The sequence below is a fragment of the Blastomyces gilchristii genome (genome assembly GCF_000003855.2).
Source record: "Blastomyces gilchristii SLH14081 genomic scaffold supercont1.2, whole genome shotgun sequence".
NCBI lineage: Eukaryota > Fungi > Ascomycota > Eurotiomycetes > Onygenales > Ajellomycetaceae > Blastomyces > Blastomyces gilchristii.
Genome location: NW_003101681.1, coordinates 2,714,055 through 2,736,865, shown reverse-complemented (window position 1 = coordinate 2,736,865; position 22,811 = coordinate 2,714,055). Strand labels below are relative to the sequence as shown.

Sequence of the window (22,811 nt, the reverse complement as noted above, 5' to 3'; positions counted from 1 at the left end):
CTACAATGAAACAAAAAATAATAATGACATACAGTATCTTCCTATTCCACGTTTAAAAAAGGGGCAAGAATGCCAGACAACTATCTCAGCTCTCATCCATATGAGAAATGACTATAGCAACCCCCCCCCCCCCCACATCTGTCTTCTTCTGCTTCCACTCACCGCAAACTCAAGGACATTAGATCGCCAGTACCACGTTAAGAATAATGACAAGAGAAAGCCAACTCATCAAAAGATCTTCAGATCTGTGAATCTTGTGCAGGGAGCGGCGGTGACAATTCTTCACTCTGACCTGCTTGATGTGGCTGGGTTTTGTGAGGTGGAAGAAAAGGAAGAAGAATGAATGCTGAGCAAGCTGAATGCCTTTGCCACAGCTCTTTTTAACTATGCATCCAAGCTGGTTTTTGTTGTCAAAATATTTTTCACCTGTATCTCTAGTCAGCAAGGGAAATAAATATATATATATATATATATATATACATGTTGGAGTGTTAGGTTTGGAACCTATTCCTCAAGCAAATACAATTATCTTTTCATTGTAGAAGACTCTTGTGATATGCATTGCAAGCCGGGCCTGCAGCTTCTTTTCTTGAAAGATATCTCAACAACCCAAAATGTTGTTTGATAAATTCAACGACATTCAGCCAATGTAATAAATAAAGGACTGACTTCCTTGAAACAAAAATTCGGGTCGTTGAGCAAGGTTTAATTAAAAACATCCAGCGCTTTGCCCATTTATTTATTCAAGCAGGACGGACGGGTAACTTAGTTAGTTTTATTCTTCTCTCAAGCCTTTCCCCCTCGCTCTGTTTATCCTCCTTCCACGCCACCCGCTTTTCCCCCTCCTAGCAACACAATCATGCATACGCGCAGCAGCGCACTTGGACGATCAACATCTCCTCCACTTTGCTTAACTACTGTAATCATCTCCGCCTCCCGTCCTCACAGCTGAATGTTTGCCCTCAGGGCTCAAGCTCCACTGCACGGGGAGGGCACAGGGCTCTCTTGATAGTTCAACGGCCGTCGTCAGGTATGGTATCCATCCATAGTTTTGTGTCACTCCGCACGTATCTTCCATAGCCCATGACAGGCCATGCACGATGATACCAACCCGCCAGGCAGCAGACAGGGTTACACAGCCTTGTATTTGCTTTTTCAAGCCCCCTTTGGTATTTATTGTATTTTGCTTCTTCTTTGTGTCTCCGCCGTTGTGGTTCTTCGGCCATACAGTAGAAGCTTGATTTGGGCTTCGTTCTTTTTCTTTAAAAACATGGCTACGCGTTGTCCATGTGCATACACAAAACAGCCATGAGATAGATTCCATGGTAATGACTTTTTTTGACTTCTGTTGACACATCTGTGGCATATGTTCATGCATAGGTAAAAAAAAAAAAAAAAAAAAAAAAAAAAAAAAAAAAAAAAAAAAAAAAAAAAGTGGGTGCGACTGTCAAGATGGGAGCAAAAAATTAAATAATAAAAACAATAAATAAATAAATAAAGATAAAAGCTCTGCCCCGATTGTCACCATTCGTACTCCAGCAGACTAAGTATGATTATCAATCAGAGCAAGTTTTGAATGAGAAATGAGTATGGACATTTTTGTCTATACATAATAACTATCACTTCTGCTTCTGAGATTTACATCCCATCCATACTACGTAGGCCAACGCCATATTCTGCGTATAGAACAATATGTCGTGTTATCTACCTCATGCAAGGGAACTGTTTGACCATTCCAATAACATAAATTCATGGGATGCATCTGCACCGTCTGCAACACAGCATATTTTTATTTTACCAGGCCAACCAACAACATCAATATTATTAAAACCACTACTAACTACAGAATTAAAAACAGGATAAAGGAAGGGAAAACGCAAATCCCCGCACAAAAGGAGGGCGAAAGGGACTCTGATAACCAACGAACTAGAAAATTCTCCGATGATTTTCCCCCCCTCAATGCAGCTGGTTGTCAGTTGGTAGGAAACTAAAGAAGTGACATCATGTAACTGACCTCCCGTTCTAGAACTTTTTCCTCCCCTCTCCACGCATCTCCATAGAAGCTCCTGCAACGGGTGAAATAAAAAGAACGCGCAATGGCCAATTAGTGAGCTGTTTAACACCCTTAACTGTGCATAACAGTCTGAAGAAGCGGGATTTCATAGTAGTAAAATAAATATTCCATCTCGTTGTCGGTTGTTGGCTGTGTTGACCACTCACTCACTGATCTACAAAACCTGTGAATCCGAAAATATAGGGCTATCCCGCAAGGAGGAAGCAAGGGAAAGCTCGGGGGGTTGATGCGGAGCTACCCCATCAACCCTTTGCGGTTGCTCTGCCTGCGACTCTGCAACCTACTCTACTTCTACGGAGTCCTATCTATCCAAAGGCCCGGACTTGCATGACTCCCTGGAACGCGTTGGAAAAGTTGGCAGCTATGTTGATCCCACGTTCAAACGCTACCCCACGATGACGATCTAGGAGAATTGAGGGGTAAAAGAAAGCGACAAGCAAACAGGAAAGCGGAAGGTGTTCGCTAGGACGTTCGGCATTGTAATCTTAAACGGGGTTGTTAGTTTTATGCCGAGAGCCGAGTTTGCTGTGAGATCTGATCCTTTGGTTAACATTGGGACAGCGAGTGACTTGGACTTGGTTTCTTAATTAAAGCTTTGACTCTCAAATTCTCAAAATATGAGAGGGTAGCTTCTACTAAGATAGGACATCTGGGATAAAATGAAAGTCTTAGCAAAATAGACAGACATGTATAAACGGTGCATAGGAAAAGGGGGCATCAAAAATTGTCCATATTAGCATTGCCTCTACAGGCCACAAAACTCAAGCAAATTTTGGCAATGCTAAGTGATAATCAATTCTGCAGGGCAATCCAGACCACACCCCTGGTTGATTCGATATGGTACCTACTTTGAGGCCGAGGGTATCTCAAGGCATAACCCATGAGTTTCCTTCAATCTCGAGGTCTCGGCTGATTTTCCGCCAACCGAAATCGCATCTTCACCCTTGCCCTTATGGGGTTCGCATATGCGCTCATATGCGCTCAACCTTGGGTCCCTGTATAGAAAAATTATCTGGAATAGGGTAATGAAGCGGGTGAACCTCGCAGCTTTATTTGGGGATGCAGAAAATAGTGAAACGACGTGGCTGTTGTTTCAAAGGCTGTTTTGTCAAGGGTGCTCGCCTCGAAACAATAAAAAGGGGTGGGAGGAATAGAAAGAATGGCACATGATTGGCTTAAATCAGACCTCCTTTTTTCCCACTGTGCCACCTTTCTTCAGCCCGAAGAATGAAATGACAACAACGATGGCCGTGGCCGCAAAAATTGTCCAAAAGGAGGCGCGGTATCCCTCCATAAGAGCTGCACGATGCTCTTCCAGGCCGGAGTGCTCGGTTACAGAGGCAGCGATTGAAGCAGTTGACAGCAAGACCAACAGAGTTGCCGAATTGGGAAACCTTGTTGAACACACCACCAGCAAGGGATTGGATCTCGGCTGGGAAAGCATCTGAAATTACGAGGTTTGAGACGGTGAAGAGGACTGAGATTTTGGGGAAAGGGAAGTATTGGTTAGTGATTTTGCAGAGGAAACTAACTGTATAGCACTAGAAAGCTCACCATCGGGATTCACGGGGGAGAGTAGCAAAGCCCAGAACGGCCGGAGCCAGTAGTTTTCGCCAACCTCAACTGTAGCCATATAAGAGTCGGAGCAACCATAGTAATTAGAGCAGAAACGACACCGAGAGTGCGGACTTTGACGCGAGAGATAAGGAAGGCCGTGGCAATGTTGACTGCCGTCCCCATTACGACGCGTGCAAGGAAGCGGATCGAAGTTTGAAGAGCGGAAAGACCCTCGACTCGTTGGAAGCTAATAGCGTGTTAGTTGCTTGATTCATGGTCCTCGGACTATTTCACACATGGTGGCTTAGCCTCGCAAAGGCGACAAAGCGAGCGGCGTGGTAAGGAATAACGGGAGTCTCACTACGGAGTAGAGCGTAATGAAATACTCAATCCCGTTCAGAGAAGCCCAGCAGAAGAAGACAGATACACAGATCGACGTGAAAGCTGCCCTCTTCCATAATCTGTTCGGGATAAGTGCTGGCTTCCCTCTCTTAACTTGATAATGCATCCAACAGGGAAACGCAGCGAGCAGAACACACGATACAGTGAGCAGAGCAATGTTTTGTGGACCGCTGGCCCTACGGTACGAAGACGATACCATGGCTAGAACATAGAGCAAAATTCCGAGAGCAACACTGATAATTATTGCACCAAACCAATCAATATCCTCGATGAGGCGGCACGTCCAGGGCTTCAACGCCCCTGACTGGCTGACAACTGACGGCAGTGACCAGATAGCTACCAGAGAAAGGCAGAGGTTGATCATTGCCATCATGTAATAAATAGGCCCATCGCCAGCCAATGGTATCAGTGAATATACCTCCTAGGACCAGACCAACGGCATACCCCAGGGGTTGACCCATCCCATTCATTGCAAAGGCAACATTGCGCCAAGTGCCTTTCGGGAAAGTGTTAGTGATGAGGCTGACTGCTGTGGGCAGACACATGGAGATCGCAGCACCGCACCGGCAAGAGTGCGGAATACAATGATTTGGATTTCGGTCTTCGCTAACTCCAATAGCGACTGTGAAAATAACAAAGAGAAAGCTCCCAACAATCCACATCAGCTTGGCTCCAACAGCGTCTGCAATCGACCCAAAGACAAGGAGCAAACAACCAGCGGCAAGCGCATAGACAGCAGCAGGCCAGAGGATCAGCGCTTCGGGTATGCCGACATCTTTTGCGATCCGAGGCAGTGCGGCTATGAGAATGCCGGAGCCCATGGTGTTGAGAAAGCTTACACCAGCTAAAGTGATGATGACCATTACGGCTTTCGCTTTGGATATAGTGAGGGTGGTTGAGGAGGCCGTTCCTTGTGTTGGCTCTGGTCCATCGTCAGAAGGTAGGAGGACTCCAGGAGCTCCCTGTGGTGTTTCAGCAATAGTTCTTCCCTGTTCGTCGCCAGCCTGGTGGGGCCTAGATGATGTTGACAATGCGAGTGACTTTGAAGTCGATGCAAGATGGTTGAATTCGACTGTCAAAGTCGCGGTATTTGCCTGGTTGTGCCATAACTTGTATGCGGCTCCACCAAGCCATCGGCAACCGAGTTAAGGGGCTGAAATGACGAGCAGAGAGAAGCTAAAGTTACCTTGCAAGTGAGCTTGCATTTCCGCCTCCAGTCAAGTAACTTGGCCATCGTGAGGGATCGAGACTTGAGAGACAATCTGAAAGTTAGTCATGAATCTTGGGTTTTGAGATTGGTGTACTTCGGCCAGTGAGCAGGGTTGATGGTGGAATAGTATTCCACATAAGAATTCTTGAGTGGAAATCTAGCTGGGCAGCTGAATGCGCTTCTCAATGCTTGCTACTACCCGGCATATACGAGCATGCAACGTGATTATAAATAGACGTACGCAGAGCATGTCAATAATAGTTACTCCTCTCGAAATGAACTAACCATAGGATAGATAAATCTATAGACTTTCCTAATATTATATCGAAAATGTTATATAGATACATGCCTTTCATCCTTTCCGTTTCTAGACAGCAATATTGAAACAGGGGCTACAATTCCGCCCCTTCACAACTCCAAATATCGTTAATCATCACGTCGTTGACTGCAGAGTGAAAAGAAAAGGAAACCACGTAAAAGCATAAGAAAGTCACAGAGCAGTATCAACAAGGCCGCATCGTGAAATATGGAAAGTTGAAGCATCAACATCCATTTGCTCCAGATGCAGCAAGGAAGGCTGGAAAAGGGTAACAAAAGACAGCAAGGGGTAAGTTATCACCTAAGTTATCACCTCCTGCAAATCAACCATGGTAATGATGGGAAAGTACCATGCCAGCTACTAAAAGAAAAATCAAAATAGGTAAGATAGCCCGAATAAAATAAGACATCGAATAAGCAGGCTCAAACAAAACGTAATAGAATCTTTTCAATCCCGCTCACCATCTCCGAGCCCTCATCGGGAGAGGAACCTTGTCCTCATCGACAAATACCTCATGCTCAATAATTCTTTCTTCATCGTAGTCTGGTCTCTCAAGCAGTAATGGCGCTGCCGGTGGTGGCGGGGCAGGAGCAGGTAGAGGAGGGGGTGTAATCATTCGGGTGCGCTCCCGTTGGATCTCTCGGATCCGTTCACGACGCGCCTGGCGGTAGTCGTCTGAGAGCGCGACGAGGTGGGCAACATCGTCCTGTGTTACTAGACGTTAGAGATGGGTTTCCAGCGGAAAGGAATGACCGAAGAAGTGGAAAACGCAAAAATACAGGGGGTATGGATGGGACATACATATTTCAAATAAGCAAAAACATAGTAGAAATACTGTGTTTCCTCATAATCGTACCCAGCCCTCTCGATTGCCTCCTTAACAACGAGATCCTTGGTAATTTCAGTCCAGAGCCGGTCCCGCTTATCCTTAACTCCCACGTAACGCTTCCCGATCCGGCCCTGGTCTCGGGTACGTTCCCTGTCAGAGGCATATTCATCCCCGTCAACATGGAACTTCGCCCGTCGAACACCATGATAACGCTGCCATGTAATTTCCTGGCTGGCGCCGTCAACACCCTCTAGCTCCACGCGCTTAGTTCCGGGCGGAACATCTACGATGGACCAGTCCTTCGTTGCGCCATTGTATGCTTCTCCAATATGACCCCCCTTGTGAGAAAGGCGATTGTAATACTCTGCCTCGTCGCGGATATTGGCTGCTTCCCGTTGACCTCGGGTACTGCCTTCGCGATCACGCATTATGACGACATCCCGATGCCGTTCATTGTCGTGAGCAGGGCCCCTAGATGTTCGATGTGAGATGAGAAGTTCGGATTCATTCCTGTCGCCATGGTGAGGACTTGCCCGCCTTCGGGGAGGAGAAAGTGCAGGGGCAAATCTTTCTCGCCCTCGGTGACGGCTGGATTCACGATCGATTATAATTTCATCGTCATAACTTCGACCGTTGCGTTCCCGTCTTGCATACGAATTAGTGTACTTGTATATTGTGCCATTTGAGAGGTTTGTACTGTACATACCTTCTCCGAATTTCAATTTCGTCATCGACGTGTCGTGAGCTTGCCTCCGACGGAGGTGGGTGTGGGTGGACAACCTCATATCCTATGCCTCCTTTAGCTCCCGGAAGTGATATTTCATGGACAACTTTTCCAGCTCCAGGTAAAACAGAAAAGAAAGATGCCTACCATGACCGATATGCCGATGATGTGTAATCACCTCCTGGTGAATAGGAGGGGCGCGAATGGGAGGTGGTTCAATCGGTGGGTGTGAAGATGAGTCCGACGAAGACGAACTTTCATCCCTCCTCCTGATTATCACTTCCTCTCTCTTCACATCACCCTTACCGTGGCCAGTATTCCCTCCCCGTTCGTCTCTGCGGACAATTATCTCTTCTGTATCTCCCCTCATATTTGATCTTTCCCGCACGTAAGAGCTCCTCCGACGATCTCGCTCAACTCTCTCTCGCCCTCGTTCTGTTTCAACGTCCCTCTCCCGCTCCCTTTCTCTGCTCCTCTCCCTCTCCAACTCCCATTCCCAATCATACGCCCTTACCGGACGTCTCTCAAGCCCATGGTCCTTCTCCCTTCTTAAAACAAATTCATCTCTTTCAAACCTCGGCTCGCGAGGTGGTGGTGGCCTAGACCTCTCCCTCCGCAGCACAAGCTCCTCACGCTCGAAGCCCCTAGCATGCGACGGCGGGGGAGAGAACCTTCTCTCCACAATCCTCGACCGCCGATGGACGGGTCCAATATCACCTCTCCTATGTTCATGCCCATCCCAATGGCCACGTTCATGCTCATGCTCAATAAACTCATAATCATCATCTCTTACCCGTGGCATTCTCACCAGTGGGCCCGCACTAGAGCTGCGCCCGTATGATTTTCGAACGAACTCTGATGGCGGTGAGTGGCCCTGCGCACGAACCCTCTCTATTTCTCGAACACGGGATGCATCAGGGGCATGAGGACGTCGACGGAAACGGGTCTCGACGTCCTCTTCAAAGACATGATCGTAGTTTCCGCGATGGTCGTGGCGGTCCAGTTCGTAGGTGTCTCTTTCATAAACGCCACGCCCTCCGCTACGGCGGGACATGATTGGAATTAGAAAGAAGATATGGGGTTGGTTTTGGGGGTTTTGGTTGTTCCAGGTACTAATGACGTCAACAGACGCTGAGGCCGTCACAAAAAGCAAAGACAAAAAAAGAAAAAAAAAAGGAAAAAGGAAAAAGGAAAAAAAGAAAGTGACAAAAACTGTTTTGACGTGGTTATGTAGATCAGATAACGCCTAAATTTATAAAATAATACGAAACCATCTATGAATTGAGAAAGTTATGAAATTTGAGAAGCCGATTGGGATTCGGTGATGGGTTTTCTTCAACTGCTTTTTAAAGGAGCAATCCGAAGCAGAAACAGGCGCCCACCCAGATAAAAAAGACCAAGGAGAATAGGGAAATTAAACAAATAGATACATATATAGGGCATGGAGATAAAAAAGGCGAGAAGGAAACGAAGAACGAGCGAGATGGAATAACGGCTAACGTTCGGTTCGTTAGTTAGGAAAGGAGAGTGATGTCATCGCTTCGTGCAATGATGAAGCGGAGAAAATTCAAGGAATTTAGAAGAAAGCACGGTCAAAGCGAATATTAAATTGAAACTTGGGAGATAATGGTAGCCCGGTCTAGGTTAATTCTGGTCTAAGTAAAGTGTCATATCAAATATACATTTTAACTTTAGAATGGTCGATAAGACAGGAAAAACGTATACAATGAAGTTTGGTAGCATCCGAAATGTTAAATTGTTGCGATCCATGGTTCCAGAATACAGTAGTTTATGTCAAAACATATGCGAAGCAGTTTATATAGATCCGACAAGGCCATTTTATCCCGAATACTTCCCCAACAACGCCTATTAGTACCTGCAAAATATCCCATTTGAGACGCAGAACCTCCAAAGCCGATATCCATCTCTCCATGCCATATTCCCTCAAAAGATCTCCCAAGAATAAGAAAAGTAAAACAAACCATAAATTATAAGAAAGGAGGAATGAACACCACCCTCAAAACGCCAGTCGACGCTGTCGCTTATCGAATTTTCCACGGCCACCACCACGGCCTCTCCCCCGTGAACCATCACCCTGTTGACGAGGACGAGGACGAGGACGAGGAGGAGAGACAATAGAAGGACGTTGCTCCCTTCTTTCCTGCGTATATAAATCCTTCGCGAAATGCCAGTCGTCATGTTCGCTTCTGTCATATTCCGCTATAGTTTTGGCGCAGCGGGGGCATGTGAATGATGGCTCCTGTATCCCCATGACGGAGGCCCAGTCGTCGTGTTGTGTGGTGAGGGCATTTTCATCATCGTCTGTGAGAGCTGGGGAGGTGTTTGCGGGACCTGGAAGATGATGGTTATTATTATCGTCGTCTTGTAGAAAGAGAGATTCTTCGTCTTCTTCGCCAACTGTATGGCCGGGGGATGTGGCACTGTGATCATGCCTGGGATGGCCATCTTCGTAATTATCGTTGGGGGGCGCTTTTCTCCTCTTCTGTGGCTCCGAGCCAGGTAAGTATCCTTGCCGGGTATCAGAATTTCGCTGCTGCTGCTGCGAGGGAGCCGATGCCACCTTCGTGTCCCCAGTCCCACGAAGGAAAAAGGAATCCAGCCTCTGGTTCCCCGTAACACCATCTTCAAACCCGCTTACATTCAATGACAAATTCGCGCACGGCCAAATATTCCCCTCATTAACAACCTGTGCCAGTAGGGTTTTGGCCAGGTCAAACAGGAAAGTGTCGGTTATCGGCCTGCCCGTCGGGATCGGAATTTGACGAGACCTCGTCTGCCCAGCAGTCCGGTGGTGTATGGTGATAACCTTCGGTCGCCGTTTATTCTCCAGAACCCCTTCCTCCAACAGTCTGCCATAGATATCCGCGACAAAAATCCGCAGCCACTTCTCTGCCTGCGTCGAGGACTGGATACCGGGCCGAAAGGATTTGGTGGAGAGCATAGATTTAATCTGCGTCCGTACACTAACTTCGCTGTACTCGTATCCCCTGAGAAGCTCATAGAGCCATGTCCCCGTATCATCACCCAGTTTCAGCCTTAATTGCTCAACGGGGACATGTAACAGCCCACCAACCTCATCCGTCCCAAAGATGGCCGCAACCTGCTTCCCCAGCTTCCCGCCCAGCATCCGAATTTGTGTAAATTTGAACCCGCCCAGGAACTGCTGGACCGCGCGGTTGCGCACAATAGTCTGCTTGTTTGGTTTATTGCACGCGCTGCCAAGCTTTGCCATCATCTTATTCCGCGCAATGCCTGCTGAGCAGGTGTATTTCAGCCTCTCCCAGATAGTGGCGCGCACGGAGCGGACGATATCCGCGCCAATAAGCATGCACACATCATCCCAATCGGGGTCATCCTCCTCTGCCTGCCCGGCATCCAAATCAACCAACATATCCTCTTTACCCCATTCCAGCACCGTAGTGGGCGGCCTAGGTAGCCTCTCACTCATATCCCTCCCCACCTCGCCCTCCCGCAGCATAGGATGCCTGTCCAGCAGTGTCTCATACACCAGCGCGGATAAATCCACAAACACCTCATCAATCCCCGCTTTCTCAACCCTAACGAGCTGCTGCAGCTGCAGCTGCAGCTCATTCTTTGTCCCTCCACCTCCCCTCCCCTCCCCGCCACCACCACCACCACCTCCTACATCCCGCATAACCCCCTCCGCCCACGCAGCCAGAGCCGCCCTAATACCCTCCAGAATCCGCCTACTCTCCACCCGATACGGCTCCAACGAAACCTTATCCGTCGCCACACACTCCGCCGCATCATCTCTGTACTTCCACTGCGCGCCCTCCCCCTCGCGGAACGTGGCGACATGCTGCGTGACGAGCTGCGGACAGCGCTTGCGCGCTTCCGCGGCCGTGAGCATGCGGGTGATGTTGAAGGCGCGGGCGGCGTAGTTGACGGCGATGAGCGATTCCCATTGCTGGACGGCCAGGGGCTGGGTGCGGGGCGTGTTGAGGCGGACCATCTCGCATTGCGCGTAGAAGGCGTCGAGGTCTATGTGGGCGATTATGCGGAGGGGCGTGCGGGGGGAGCTGGCGCGGAGGAGGGTTAGATGGCGGTGGGTGAAGCGGGAGGTGGTAGGTTGGGGGAGGGACATTGTTGTCGTTGTTGTTGGAGCTGGTTGGATGGGCGGGGGGAGGATGAGGGGATGCTCGAGGACATCATTGATGATGACGGGCCTTGTCGTAGTTTCTTGTTGGTTGCTGTTGCTGGAAGTGCGGTGGTTCTGCCTGTAATAACTGGTGATGGTGGTTAGTGGTTGCCACTGGTTGGGTTGGTGATCGTTCCAGACCAAAGACAGAACAGGCCACGAGGCGGCTGGCTTGATGACCTTTACGCTATACGGAGTATGATGAGATGAGGCGGCATTTTTGATCTGAGTTATTCTAAGCCCATCCCATCGCTCAATCAGCAGGAATAAAATAAATCACACTTTTTATCCTTTTAATTATGATTCGTCCATCCACCTATAGAGCGGAGAAAGAATCAAAATGGGCCCTGCATTTCTGCCTGATCAAATCATCATCATCTGTTCCATGTATGCCCAATAGCAAAACCCATCCATCCACGCAAATTCCCCAGCACAAAAATGAAACGCAACCGATATTTTTCAAGCTCCTTTCTCTCATCCCGACACTCTGGGACACAATGGCAGGGAACAGGCATAAGCTGCGTGGGAACTTCAAACATAGCTGCAATCGATTTTGTTGGCCCAAAGGTAGCTACATACTTGGAGTATTCGATATAGTTAAACATCCATAGGACCAGGATCCATATGACAACGAACAAAAAAGAAAGCGCCACAAGCCCGAAATAAGTTGACAAGAAAACAAAGGAATACAGCGCTGGCAGTAATAATCCGCAATTACATGTACGGACAATTACAATTTACGGCCTAACAAGGCTACAAACCACCTTTTGCCCCGCTCCTCTCGTAGACTCTCGAGCTCCCTAACCCGCCCAGATTTAGCGCTCTTGTTTCTCTAGACAAAGTAACTTAACCTTCCTGAATTTCCGCATCTCGGACGGAGATTTTTAGAGTGATAAGTGATGACTGTGACTGTCCAACGGATCTGGCCCCTTCTCGCCCCGGCACTTCATAGTTAAAGAAAGCATGGTAAGTTTTACGTTAGCCTTTCCCGGCCCGCAGCTATATCGACAACAAACTCATTTACTATCCAATAGGTACTGAGGGTACGGAGTAGAGATGAGCCAAAACTCAAACAAAACCTCTCTCAAATACAGCCTAAAAATAAAAATAAAAATACAATGGGGCGGAGAAAAGAGGAGAAGCAAAACCAGAAGAGAATTCGAAATCGTCCGCTCTGGCTTTTGTTGGCTAGTTCGTATGTATGTACACTACACTACTGTGTGCTCTGGTGCGCAAATACGCAGCTAAAAAGAGAACAAGTAATTGCTTTAGAGCAGCTAAGAAGGTTTAAAAATTCCCCCGCCTCAGGGCCGATATATAAAGTATTGAGGAATCACAGACCCTGGAGCTTTCGGGGGTGTGCCCTTTTTCTGGATTTCTTTCTGCGTCGCTTATGATAGTCGCGGGTTTCAATTCTCAATTCGAAAGACTTTCTGATTTTTTATTTTTTTATTTTTATTGCCATTTTTTATTGCCATTTTGTCCCCTGCGTGTGCTTAGCGGAAGGTCACTAGGCCTTGGCTGTTCTAGAAACCTTCGTTTTGCTTCGAGAACGAGGGGAAAGGAAAGAATAGAAGCAAAAGCAGAACAAGGAGAGTGTTGGTCAAATATAATATATATGTTAGTATTCCTGATTTCCTTCTCCCTTATAGAATGAAGAGAGGATGCAAAAAGTTCTGAAGAACCTCGGAGAGTGTGGTGCCGAAATAGCTGCTGTAGCGTTACATTTTCGTGCTGGCCCTTTTATCCCCGGCGTATTCGACAAGGGTGGCTGTTGGTGTGCTTTTGCTGAGCTTGCAGATATCCTCGCCTAGATCTGAGGGAGCAGGGAACCCCCAGCCCCAAACACACACACATTGCCTTCCATCGAGCAGCCCCAACTCGCTGCGTCAAATCACGAAAGCTTGACCGATTCCTCGGGTCATAAGGAAACGAAAGAATTACTCCATCAGGGTCATATAGGGTAAGCAGAGATAGATAGCCTCCAAGTCAGAAAGGGAAGAAGAAGAAGAAGAACAAGAAGAAGAAGAATCCTAGCTGGCTACTATTCAATAGCCATGGGAGTAGAACGAGGAGGGTTGGGGTGTCCGATCGTTGCGGGCAGAAATGTTTTAATTCTTTCTACCCATGCCAAACTAATCAACTCGACTGAACAAGAGATTGACAGAGGAACAAGGAGCGAACAACTTTAGAAAAACACGAAACAAACAAGAAAAAAATAAAAATAAAAATAAGACATAGCGAATATGGCGATGCCAAAGCCGGTGGTGCTCCACTACGAGATTTCGCCGTATGGAAGGCGGGTAACGTGGTAAGTATGTCCGCGCCCGATAGTGTCAATCAGCACCTACCAACCCCTTTTCATTTCACTTATATTCCCCTATTCTGCATGAGAAACCGGCCTGCTGGCGTAGCATTTTCTCCTATCTGGATAGGGAGTCATAACACAGACATATATATATATATACCCCTCGTTTTGTGAGCGTTTTGCTGATTTCGATTTCTTGCGCTCTGTGTTTTGCGTTTTTGGTTTGCGTGAAGGTATCTTGCCCTTCGTGGTATTGAATATGATCAATGTGTAAGCACAATTCCTTTCGAACAAAACAGAAGAAATAGGTGGAAGAATAGGGAATGATGAGGGGAAAGCCTGCGTGGTGCAAACGCTCCAGCTGGAACCCCTAGAAGAAAAATATATATATATATATAAAAAATAAAATGAAATAGAAAAGTAAGACCAGGGGGGGGATGAGAGATAGCAGATCTTTTGCTAAGAGACGTATTGGATGTCTTTCATATTTTCCGCTGCGAAGTTACAACCGATCATCATGCCTAGACCGGACCTTCACGCGCTAGGTGTCCAATATCGTCGTGTTCCAGTTATGTGCGCCGGTAAAGATATATACTGCGACTCACGACTGATCCTGCAGAAACTGGAGGAGCTGTATCCAGAGGGTGGTCGGCTTGGTGCGACGGATCCAGACGGACAGGCAATCGAACGCATGCTGGAGAACTGGACCGTTGACGGGGGTGTTTTCGCCCGCGCTTGCCAGCTGGTCCCGTCGGCCCATATACTGGCTGCCCATCCCAACTTCATCCGGGATCGAGAGGACGCTAGCGGCCTTAGTTTTAGAAAGGAGGACCTGGAGAGGAATCGGCCGGACGGGATGATTCATATCAAACAGGCGTTTGAGTTTCTTGAGACGACGCTACTGGCGGACGGGAGGGAGTGGCTGCGTAAGACTGAGAAGCCTTCTCTGGCTGATATCCATGGTATGTCCGAAAGTTTCGATTTTACGATGAAGATATGCCGTTAAACCTCTTCCACGAGAAATCCCCCTTAGGCATGCATTGGCATAAGACGTTGGGTAGCTGACAGGAAATTCTGTGCAACCCTTTCCCTGAAGCGATATGGCCACTCGACTGGGTAGATGAGTTGGATGGGGCCCTTGACCGCGATATTTTCACGGAAGCCCGTTTTCCCAACGTTTTCGCCTGGATGGCACGATTCAGGAAGGCAGTAGTAGAAGCTGCAGCCGCATTGCCCAACAAGCCGCAAAACCTATCGGGTGAACAGGTGTTGGAATCCGTTATCGCTGCAGAATTTGTGGAGCCAGAGGCAGATGTTGATGAATATGATGCGCTGAAGTTCCAAAAGGGGCAAGATGTTGTAGTGTGGCCAACTGATAACTGTTCTAACTATCAGGATAGCGGGCAATTAGTGGCTCTCACACCTCAGGAGGTAGTGTTGCAGCGGAAGACGGTGGATAACAGGGCGGACGTTCGTATCCACTTTCCACGAACCAATTTCCGAATTGTGTCGAAACAAGAGTATGAGGGGAAAGAAGCAAGAAAAGTGCAAGAAACGGCACAGGCAAATGGTCAGGGAAAGGAAAAGGTGGTCCGGTTTGGGAGCATTCTCAAAAGGAAAATATGGAGGACCAGTCAGCTTGTGTCCGGGAAGGGCACAGCATGAAGGAGATGAGATGTTTTATTTTCTGACTGGGGTGACTTGACCGATATCGTCTGTTGTTTAATCCTCTTTGTTTCTTTCGCTGGAGATGCTGTTTAAGCGCAGATTAGGAAAATTGCAGTTGAATATTACTTCCTTCCACATAAAAGCCATCAATCAAACACTCCACACGAAGTGTGAAGCCCTAGAAATCAAAATAGAAATTTTCTCCAGTGGATACACATGTATGCCTCCTATTTGATCGGTGAGCCAGGATAATTAAAAAAAAATCATTCAAAACACCTGCATGGGCAATTGGCTGGATATATAAAACTCATAAACCGGACGCAGCAGTTCAGATATGCACCTTTGATTCACCCGTAGCAAAAATATATGATGTATGAGAAGGATTGAAGATTGTACTTGATAGGAAGGGATGTAAGTTGATGAGAAAACTAAAAGAAAGTTAGAAAATGTTAAAAGGATGAAAAGACGATTCTAGAGTCTTTTCATGCTTTAGGCACCTTCCATGGAGGCTGCTGTACCTATCATTAACAGTAGGTATCATTTGAAGGCAAGCCCCCGGATAAACCTCCCTGGCATCTCTCCGGCGAGAATGCTGACAGACAGGATTTAATTTTGTAAAAAGTGCCTCGTCATGTTGGACCGGACCCGGATCAGGGTCTTCATCCTGGGGGGACCCTCATCAAAATCTTAACAGTGCACGCACATATTCTTTTTGGGTATCACTAGGGCTGGACTGATTATCAGCGTGGCAATAGCGGCAAGCAACAATAAAATGGAGAATCAACATCGCCGAGCCATAAGGGTTTTTTCTTTATCGAGGCCCTGCACATCATTTTGCTTATCCTTGCAGGCTGCAGGCTTGTTTCAACCAGCTGCCAGTGACGGTTGCTTTTGGGTCAAAACTGACAAGAGGGCATCGTGCCACCCTGTTGTTCAGGTGGCCAAGATGAGCTGCATGTTCCAAGGCGTTTCTGCCCAAAACAACGCATGTCTGCCTAACGGCAGCAAACATGTTCGCCAATCAGAATCCACGACGGCAGTTATGGGTAGTTTGCAGTGTAGACGCCGCCAGATCCTCCTTTTTGCCTCTTGTCAGAGATGGTCTCGATGATCGAATTTCTCAATTCGGCTCTGTGTCCCGACCACCCATCCTGATTGTCGGGACCGCGCAGTGCATGCAAATTTCTATCGTTAATTGTCTAGCCTTTCCCTCTTTCCAGCCTTGCTCCATCGTCGTGTGTATGGCACTGGCAGGGAAAGTTGGCATTTTCCATTTGGGGATTCCGATTTCCCATGGAACGTGGTATGGCTCGCTTTGATAGCTCCTGGGGGCAAGGAATGCTTGCGACACCCACGGCTGGGGGTAGGCCAAAGAAAGAAAATTCAAAAGGAGCAAGTCCTGATCATACATATTGGATACATGCCAGTCGATGGATCGGGAGGGAGGGGCGGATGCGCTGAGAAAGAGGAGTTGTCCCCGCAATTTTGTTTGGCCTGCAATCATCGGTGCCGCCTGTTTGTTAAGTCGCCTGGCCAGTGCATATGGAACCTCCGACGTAAAGGTACCCGACGAAGAGCATACAAGATACCTAGACAGGCAGGAAACGGGCCAACCTTTAATATTCAGTGCAGCTAAAGGCCTGGACTCTATAGCGGAAAGGCCATGGTGTTTCCTCTCTCCAGCATTGTTGATATGCGGAATTGAAGTTGGGAGTTGGAAGAAGCAACTGACGATGTTCTGGCTGGGGCTGGTTGGAGATCTGTCTGTATCTTGGTATTGTGCCAAGCCGGGAACAGCAGTGGTACAGTACGGTACGGAGTTCCTAGGCGAAGTATATAGTATGAATGTACAGTACAAATAATACACCATGGTTACATAGCCAAGGGTAGGGGAACCGGGAAGATACATACGCGTCAGGCCATCGATGTGCGATGGGAGGAGTACTAACCAGGGAAACCAATAATGAGCAGGGTATGCTTGCTGCTAGCAGGAGTTGTACATGGTTGTATTAATTTGTACGGAGTAGACAGACGGAGTTATGAGAGTAGAATTTTGATTGTTTTTGTTTTTTTGACGAAAAGTACGGTATGATACGGGCCGTAACGAGAAAACGCAGGTGGACGTTACTGTCAGCGTACGTCGTTCGTGGCACCAAGCAGGCGGGTGGAGCAAGTTTGTGGCCGGCAACGGGCGCTGATTGGCTGGGGCGGGGCTGCCCTGTGCCCATTTTGCCCATTTGGCCCAGGTTACTGTCGAACATTTGGCTTATGACCCTCTGCTAAACTTTTTGTGATCCTGTCTAAAACACACCCACATTACATGACATTGAGTATTAATAATATGTTCCCACAACGGAGTGTGTGCACCTGCGACCTGCGGGATGTGAGTAATATGACTAGTGGGTGTAGTTTTAATGAGGCATGCTGGGTTTTTCCTGTCCCCGAAATTTTGAATACGCCTCCATCCGTTCCCCTCGCTTGTGCTTCTCTTCGTTTTCTTCCTCTCTTCTGCTCTTCCTTTTTCTTCTCTTCCTCTTCCCACTTTCTCCCTCTCCCTCTATCCCTCTATCCCCTTCTCTCTGCCGTGCTGTTTATCTCTTCTATCGTTCTCTTCCTCCCGTATCTCGATTCCCATCCCAGCAACGGGCACAGACACCCAAAGTGAGACAGTTTCTGGCTATCCTACACCTTGACCGCTGTGCCGTCATCACCTGGCCTTTTCATATTTTTATTAATATATCTATCTATCTATCTTCCTGCCATCCGACATCCGTTGCTGCTTCTATTCTGTTCCTTTCGTCTCTTATCAAGGCTAGATTCTTCCGTTCTTGGACCCTCTCTCTCTCTGCCTGCTCTGTTGATCACGACACCACGCGCACCATAAGTGATACACCCCAGGATCCCGTTAGGTGTCCTTCCTGTTATCAAACGGCCTTGTTTCCAGATTCTCCCAGCGCTAAGGTTTATACAGAGGCTCATCTAGCCTCGCCCTTGGATTTGTTATACCCCGGAATTCCTACGTGTCCACGTTGCCTGGATAGCTTTTCCCCTTCCCTGGCTGTTCGCTCCGTCCCACCACTTCTAACCTCTTTCGCAGAGTGCATCTCAGCATTGAAAGTGAAGTGTTGTTGTGTGTGATAAACAAAGCAATAAAGGTTTACAATCAGGTTGCTTTTTGAGTCCATTTATACTTGGATATCATAATACCTGTGCCTGTCCGTCTGTGTCTCTGTCTCTCTGTGTGTTTGTATATCAGCTCGTCTACCCAAGACCACGCCTTTCTAGGATAAGGAGTTTTTGCCTCAACAAAGGGAATCCATTCTAGCCTGCGGACTAGTACGCAGTTTTTCAAAGCTGTAGTCCATTTCTTTTCTCTATACCCCTCATATATCAACATCTTCTCTCATCATCTCACCCACATCGACTTCAACCTACCTTTCGGCTCAACCTTGGAATCGCCATCTATATAATATTCGCAGCCATCCTAAACTCAGAACATCTCAACCATCGCCTAGTGGCCTATTTGTTTTCTTTCTTCTTATTGCCTGTCGTGAACTGCTACCAAACATGTCGCGCCCTCATGATCCCCCGGAGCGACAAAACGAGTATTTTATTGAAGAGAATGGCATTGCTCGCGAGGTCATCCAGGCTGATATCTGTCGGTACCTTGGAAATCAGGCTCTTGTGAAACCTGGCGTATACAAGGTCCGGATTCCCTTCTCTGTCTCTTTCCCAAAAGTTCTCTCGACGTATTTGTCCGTAGTTGCGGATGAGACAGGGCCCTTTGGTCATGATTGATATGCTGACAAGATCGTATAGGGCGTCAAAGGTTATTACATTCGTGGTTATCGCAATTTGACACCAGTATGAAATCATCCCCCTCTCATACATCATTTCATGTGATGAGTCTCCCGCTGGAGAGCAATATTCTTCTTAATTCTGCTGTAGCTAACCATTCTTGTTTGTTTTTGATAGGAGATGATTGCCGATCTACAGGCAGATTCGGCACGGTGGAGAGCCGAGATAGCTATGAGACGGGATCAAGGGTATTCTACACAAGGTAGTCACAATCATGACCCAGGGATGCCTACAGATCCTAACAGGATTTCAGCACAATATGATACTTCTGCCACCCATGAAAGCCGTCAGCGAACTGGCCCTACCGCCTACCCACCAGCTGCTGGCCAGCCATATGATACCTATCCCCCACCAGCTCATGCTTCATATAGCTCAGCTCAGCCTGCACCCTATCAACCAGCATATTCCCAGCCAACGACTTATGGCGCAATTCCTTCCACATACGCTTCTGCTGGCGGATCGTACCCAGCTCACTCACAGCCACCACCAGCGAGCAGTCCTGAATATACATATGAGGGTACTGCCCCGTACCATGCATATAATAATGATCCAAGAGCAAATCCAAGGTATCCTGGACCTGGCTATGAGAATGAGACCGAATATCCACCTGCTGTTACCACCAGTATGGGTTTCCCGCCCAGTACTCTCCCTGACCACCGGGCTCCAATAGTAGATGGGCGATACCCCCCTGATTCATCCTACCGTTCCTCAGGACCACCCCCAGCTAGGGACCGAAGGGCTCGTTGATTTTTAACTCCCAGTGATTTCACCACTTTTGTCCATAATCCGGGATCAGTACATTTCTACCCCTAGTGGCGACAAAAAAAACCAAAGTACAATCCATTCAGTGGCGCCATATCTGCATTGATCGACAGGATGTGAGACCTTTTGTCTCAGTACTTCCACTTCCTCTTGCCGCCAACCTTGGTAACATTATGTTAGCTTAGCTCTGCAACTTCCTAAGAGTATCCGCATGGGAGTATAGAAATATACACTGTTCTGCCCTAAGATGAAGCCAATCCCATGGAATTGCGGGAAATAATGGACTTCAATGCAACCCGCATTGCCTTGTGTCTCTATCAATTCTTTTGGTATTTACCGGTCATGGACGCCCTATGCACCGCAACACATTTAATTATATCCCCCCCTTTTTTTTCGTTTTTCTTTTTAGATTTTGGTGTCCTTTTTGCTTTTCGACCTCTTCTCTTCTGCCATCCATCGACCCGGATCATACATTGCATACATGGACCAAATTCGTGAGCTTAACAAATGATAGCGCTGCTCGATGTTGTTTATTTACTTGTTTTAGGATTAGGAAAAGGTGGCTCTGTCTTTGTGAGGCTGGTTTCCCGTGGTGCGACTGAATCTTTATTTTAATATACATGCATGTTTCCTCCCCTTTGTTATGATTTTGGCCCGGCACCCCGCCAATTCTACTCTGGACCTTCTTAACCATTATATGATCAGAACCTCTCGTTTATTTTTGGTGGTCATGATACCTCTTCAGTTCGTTTCTATGTCAAGAAAAAAAAAAAAAAATGCCCCTCCTCTTTTTATATACCTATGGAAACCGCCAGGATCGCTTTTCTTGTCTATTTGGGATTTTGCATCGAACCCGGAGCGTTTCTATTTCTATTTCCAATTCCATTTTTATTGGTTTCCTTGTTGAAAAACTGGTTTTCTCCTGTCTGTCTGTCTTACCGAATTTTCTTTCCCTCTCCAACAAAAAGGCGTGGTGTGTGGTAACTGATCATTTTTTATTTTTATTTTTATTTATTGTCCCTTCGTTATGAGCAACGGTCGGTCTCAGATGGATGATGGATGTAGATAGTTGCATCAGAAAGGCGTTCATTTTCTAATTTTTATCCAAGTTCTCAGATTGATCTTTATTAATTATACATAATGATTCTCTCTCTCTCTCTCTCTCTCTTTTCTATCTCTTTTTTCCCTCTCTTTGAGTCATTCAGGTGTTCATATGTTGTGGTGTTGATTTGTGCTCTTACAACTTAGGTACTGAAATGCATCTGGTCACACATACAAATAGTTGTAGCTGATGAGAAGCTAGAATAAGTCATAGCAAGTTAATTTCACTCTTTTAAATTTTTAAATTTAGTATGATGTTGATGGATGAGTGTGTCGATGAAGAAGCTTATGATTCTTTGAAGAGCTGATTAACATTCATAACTACTAACTACTACTCTGTAGAATAGAGTTAAAAGTGATGAGATTAAGCTTATTCTTTTTATACAGTAGATAACTCTCTGTCTCTCTCTCTCTCTCTCTGTTTATCTAAACTATTGAGAAAGGCATCCGCGCATCAGTAGTGACAGTACTCCGTACATGGGTCCATTATAATTTGGTGATGCTCATTTTCATGGTATACTTAAAGCTTTAACTAGTTAGGCCTCCTTAGCGTGGTGGATCAGATTCCAGCTTGAAATATAACTCCATCAACCAACATTCGAATTTAGAAACTTGCTCTACCCTCACCTAGGATGGACAATTGAACCTGCTGCTTTGTCCTTAGATCGCCCGGAGAGCCTATCAGGAGAACGCGTGAACTGCACACTTCATATGCTGACCTCTGCATCAGACCTGACAGGCAATGGCTAGCTGGCTTGCCCTGCTACAGGGGAGGCGAGGCGCGAAAAAAAACCCCCGCATCTTGACAAACAACATTTAGGCGCATTAGGCCGGCATGCTGAAAGTGCGGGGTGTTGCCATAGCCCCTTTGTTGGCTTCACAATGACAAGGGTGTGTGGAATAATATTAATGAAGAGATATCGTTATATAGTTATATGATATTTCCCGTTATCTCTCAAAACTAGTACGCCTCTCCGACGTCCTACTGCTAGTGCTCAAATGCAGCAATGAGAAACCATGTCTGCCTCGCCTAGGACTCACGATGCCTATACCGTTGCGTCGGTTTGTGCTCGTCCCCTGGAAGCAGCCGTAGTCAAGACGATGCTCGGTAATAAGCACGAGCTCTCAAAATCCGATAGCGATTACAACTCATACACCCTTGGGATATCTCCGGCCACAATGTGGTAATTGTTTGCCTGCCCCATCCGGAGTATATGGCACACTGTCTCTGCTTGCCACTGTGACTGCCCAAATGCGGTCCACGTTTCATTATATCCGTTTCGGTTTGAGGATGAGCTCCAAGTATGAGCTAGGATATCCGGCTGGGCTGGGGGATGTTGTGATTAGCAAACCTGCTGGCACTTTCGGTGGGTGATACAATATGACCTCGGGAAAGCAGTCAATGATTGGAAGTTTCAGCAAACTGGGACAATGAACCAATCTCCACAAGTCTTCCTGAATGCAATCACCAGGCTCAAGCGTGATGAAATTTTGGGCGACAGCCTAGGAGTCTCAAATTTGTGCTCTAATATCCTATCAAACACCAGCACAACTGTGAAGACGATATACTCAAAGCCTGCTTAGGAGCATGATGTACTTTTTGATGCAGCTTATGATCATCCTGAAGCAACGGAAACTTGCACGAACTGTAAAAAAGGAACACATCATACAGCGAGACATAAGAGCTTCCGACGACCCTCGAATCCATTATGGACTCATTGCCTCCGGGAACAAGGTGATAAAGGATGGAAAGAAACGGGATCGTTTCGCGAAAGAATATGACATCTAATGTTACCAGATGGAAGCTGCCGGATTGATT

At 47.1% G+C, this 22,811-nt stretch overlaps 7 protein-coding genes across 8 annotated transcripts; 4 read left to right on the top strand and 3 right to left on the bottom strand.

Moving 5' to 3' along the window:
• Window positions 1-1,724: 1,724 nt before the first annotated feature.
• On the bottom strand, window positions 1,725-4,479 carry BDBG_01212 (the record flags this gene model as incomplete). 2 transcript variants are annotated; one of them, XM_031720240.1, is made up of 4 exons in its annotated part: window positions 2,094-2,608; window positions 2,923-3,551; window positions 3,629-3,878; window positions 3,993-4,398. In XM_031720240.1, coding segments are annotated over 3 exons (958 nt in total), but the record flags the coding sequence as incomplete, so codon positions are not given. The 2 variants fall into 2 exon arrangements, with proteins under 2 accessions (XP_031576330.1, XP_031576331.1); XM_031720239.1 differs by having other exon boundaries at window positions 1,725-3,551; window positions 3,993-4,479.
• BDBG_16320 (uncharacterized protein) lies at window positions 4,238-5,273 on the top strand. Its single transcript, XM_031724299.1, has one exon. The coding sequence runs from the start codon at window positions 4,799-4,801 to the stop codon at window positions 5,180-5,182; it is 384 nt and encodes a 127-aa protein (XP_031576329.1). The 5' UTR covers window positions 4,238-4,798; the 3' UTR covers window positions 5,183-5,273.
• Window positions 5,274-5,527: 254 nt separating this feature from the next.
• On the bottom strand, window positions 5,528-8,334 carry BDBG_01211 (uncharacterized protein). Its single transcript, XM_031720238.1, has 4 exons — window positions 7,263-8,334; window positions 7,098-7,179; window positions 6,364-7,036; window positions 5,528-6,268 (listed from the first exon to the last, which is right to left on the bottom strand). Exons 1-4 carry the CDS (start codon window positions 8,167-8,169, stop codon window positions 6,020-6,022), a joined length of 1,911 nt encoding a protein of 636 aa, XP_031576328.1. The 5' UTR covers window positions 8,170-8,334; the 3' UTR covers window positions 5,528-6,019.
• Window positions 8,335-8,364: 30 nt separating this feature from the next.
• BDBG_01210 (DNA polymerase eta subunit) lies at window positions 8,365-11,957 on the bottom strand. Its single transcript, XM_031720237.1, has one exon. It carries the CDS (start codon window positions 11,239-11,241, stop codon window positions 9,133-9,135), a length of 2,109 nt encoding a protein of 702 aa, XP_031576327.1. The 5' UTR covers window positions 11,242-11,957; the 3' UTR covers window positions 8,365-9,132.
• Window positions 11,958-12,417: 460 nt separating this feature from the next.
• On the top strand, window positions 12,418-15,453 carry BDBG_01209 (uncharacterized protein). Its single transcript, XM_002628255.2, has 6 exons — window positions 12,418-12,915; window positions 13,096-13,258; window positions 13,463-13,606; window positions 13,837-13,873; window positions 14,106-14,565; window positions 14,700-15,453. Exons 3-6 carry the CDS (start codon window positions 13,542-13,544, stop codon window positions 15,266-15,268), a joined length of 1,131 nt encoding a protein of 376 aa, XP_002628301.2. The 5' UTR covers window positions 12,418-12,915; window positions 13,096-13,258; window positions 13,463-13,541; the 3' UTR covers window positions 15,269-15,453.
• Window positions 15,454-16,240: 787 nt separating this feature from the next.
• Window positions 16,241-17,348, top strand: BDBG_01208 (uncharacterized protein). Its single transcript, XM_031720236.1, has 2 exons — window positions 16,241-17,110; window positions 17,152-17,348. Exons 1-2 carry the CDS (start codon window positions 16,702-16,704, stop codon window positions 17,217-17,219), a joined length of 477 nt encoding a protein of 158 aa, XP_031576326.1. The 5' UTR covers window positions 16,241-16,701; the 3' UTR covers window positions 17,220-17,348.
• Window positions 17,349-17,611: 263 nt separating this feature from the next.
• BDBG_01207 (transcription factor RfeG) lies at window positions 17,612-21,242 on the top strand. Its single transcript, XM_031720235.1, has 4 exons — window positions 17,612-18,976; window positions 19,091-19,135; window positions 19,247-19,331; window positions 19,383-21,242. The coding sequence occupies exons 1-4, from the start codon at window positions 18,839-18,841 to the stop codon at window positions 19,874-19,876; spliced, it is 762 nt and encodes a 253-aa protein (XP_031576325.1). The 5' UTR covers window positions 17,612-18,838; the 3' UTR covers window positions 19,877-21,242.
• The last annotated feature ends 1,569 nt before the right edge of the window (window positions 21,243-22,811 follow it).

What these genes read in the sequence shown, in the direction of transcription:
- BDBG_16320 (XM_031724299.1), top strand. Translation starts at nt 4,799, where the DNA reads ATGCCGACATCTTTTGCGATCCGAGGCAGTGCGGCTATGAGAATGCCG.
- BDBG_01211 (XM_031720238.1), bottom strand. Translation starts at nt 8,169, where the DNA reads ATGTCCCGCCGTAGCGGAGGGCGTGGCGTTTATGAAAGAGACACCTAC. An exon ending in GAAATTGAAATTCGGAGAAG is followed by an intron (nt 7,037 to 7,097) that starts GTATGTACAGTA and finishes TTCGTATGCAAG; the next exon opens with ACGGGAACGCAACGGTCGAA. An exon ending in TTTTTGCTTATTTGAAATAT is followed by an intron (nt 6,269 to 6,363) that starts GTATGTCCCATC and finishes CTAGTAACACAG; the next exon opens with GACGATGTTGCCCACCTCGT.
- BDBG_01210 (XM_031720237.1), bottom strand. Translation starts at nt 11,241, where the DNA reads ATGTCCCTCCCCCAACCTACCACCTCCCGCTTCACCCACCGCCATCTA.
- BDBG_01209 (XM_002628255.2), top strand. Translation starts at nt 13,542, where the DNA reads ATGGCGATGCCAAAGCCGGTGGTGCTCCACTACGAGATTTCGCCGTAT. An exon ending in TATGGAAGGCGGGTAACGTG is followed by an intron (nt 13,607 to 13,836) that starts GTAAGTATGTCC and finishes GTTTGCGTGAAG; the next exon opens with GTATCTTGCCCTTCGTGGTA. An exon ending in TTCTCTGGCTGATATCCATG is followed by an intron (nt 14,566 to 14,699) that starts GTATGTCCGAAA and finishes CTTTCCCTGAAG; the next exon opens with CGATATGGCCACTCGACTGG.
- BDBG_01208 (XM_031720236.1), top strand. Translation starts at nt 16,702, where the DNA reads ATGGATCGGGAGGGAGGGGCGGATGCGCTGAGAAAGAGGAGTTGTCCC. An exon ending in GTTCCTAGGCGAAGTATATA is followed by an intron (nt 17,111 to 17,151) that starts GTATGAATGTAC and finishes ATGGTTACATAG; the next exon opens with CCAAGGGTAGGGGAACCGGG.
- BDBG_01207 (XM_031720235.1), top strand. Translation starts at nt 18,839, where the DNA reads ATGTCGCGCCCTCATGATCCCCCGGAGCGACAAAACGAGTATTTTATT. An exon ending in TGAAACCTGGCGTATACAAG is followed by an intron (nt 18,977 to 19,090) that starts GTCCGGATTCCC and finishes AAGATCGTATAG; the next exon opens with GGCGTCAAAGGTTATTACAT. An exon ending in GTTATCGCAATTTGACACCA is followed by an intron (nt 19,136 to 19,246) that starts GTATGAAATCAT and finishes TGTTTTTGATAG; the next exon opens with GAGATGATTGCCGATCTACA.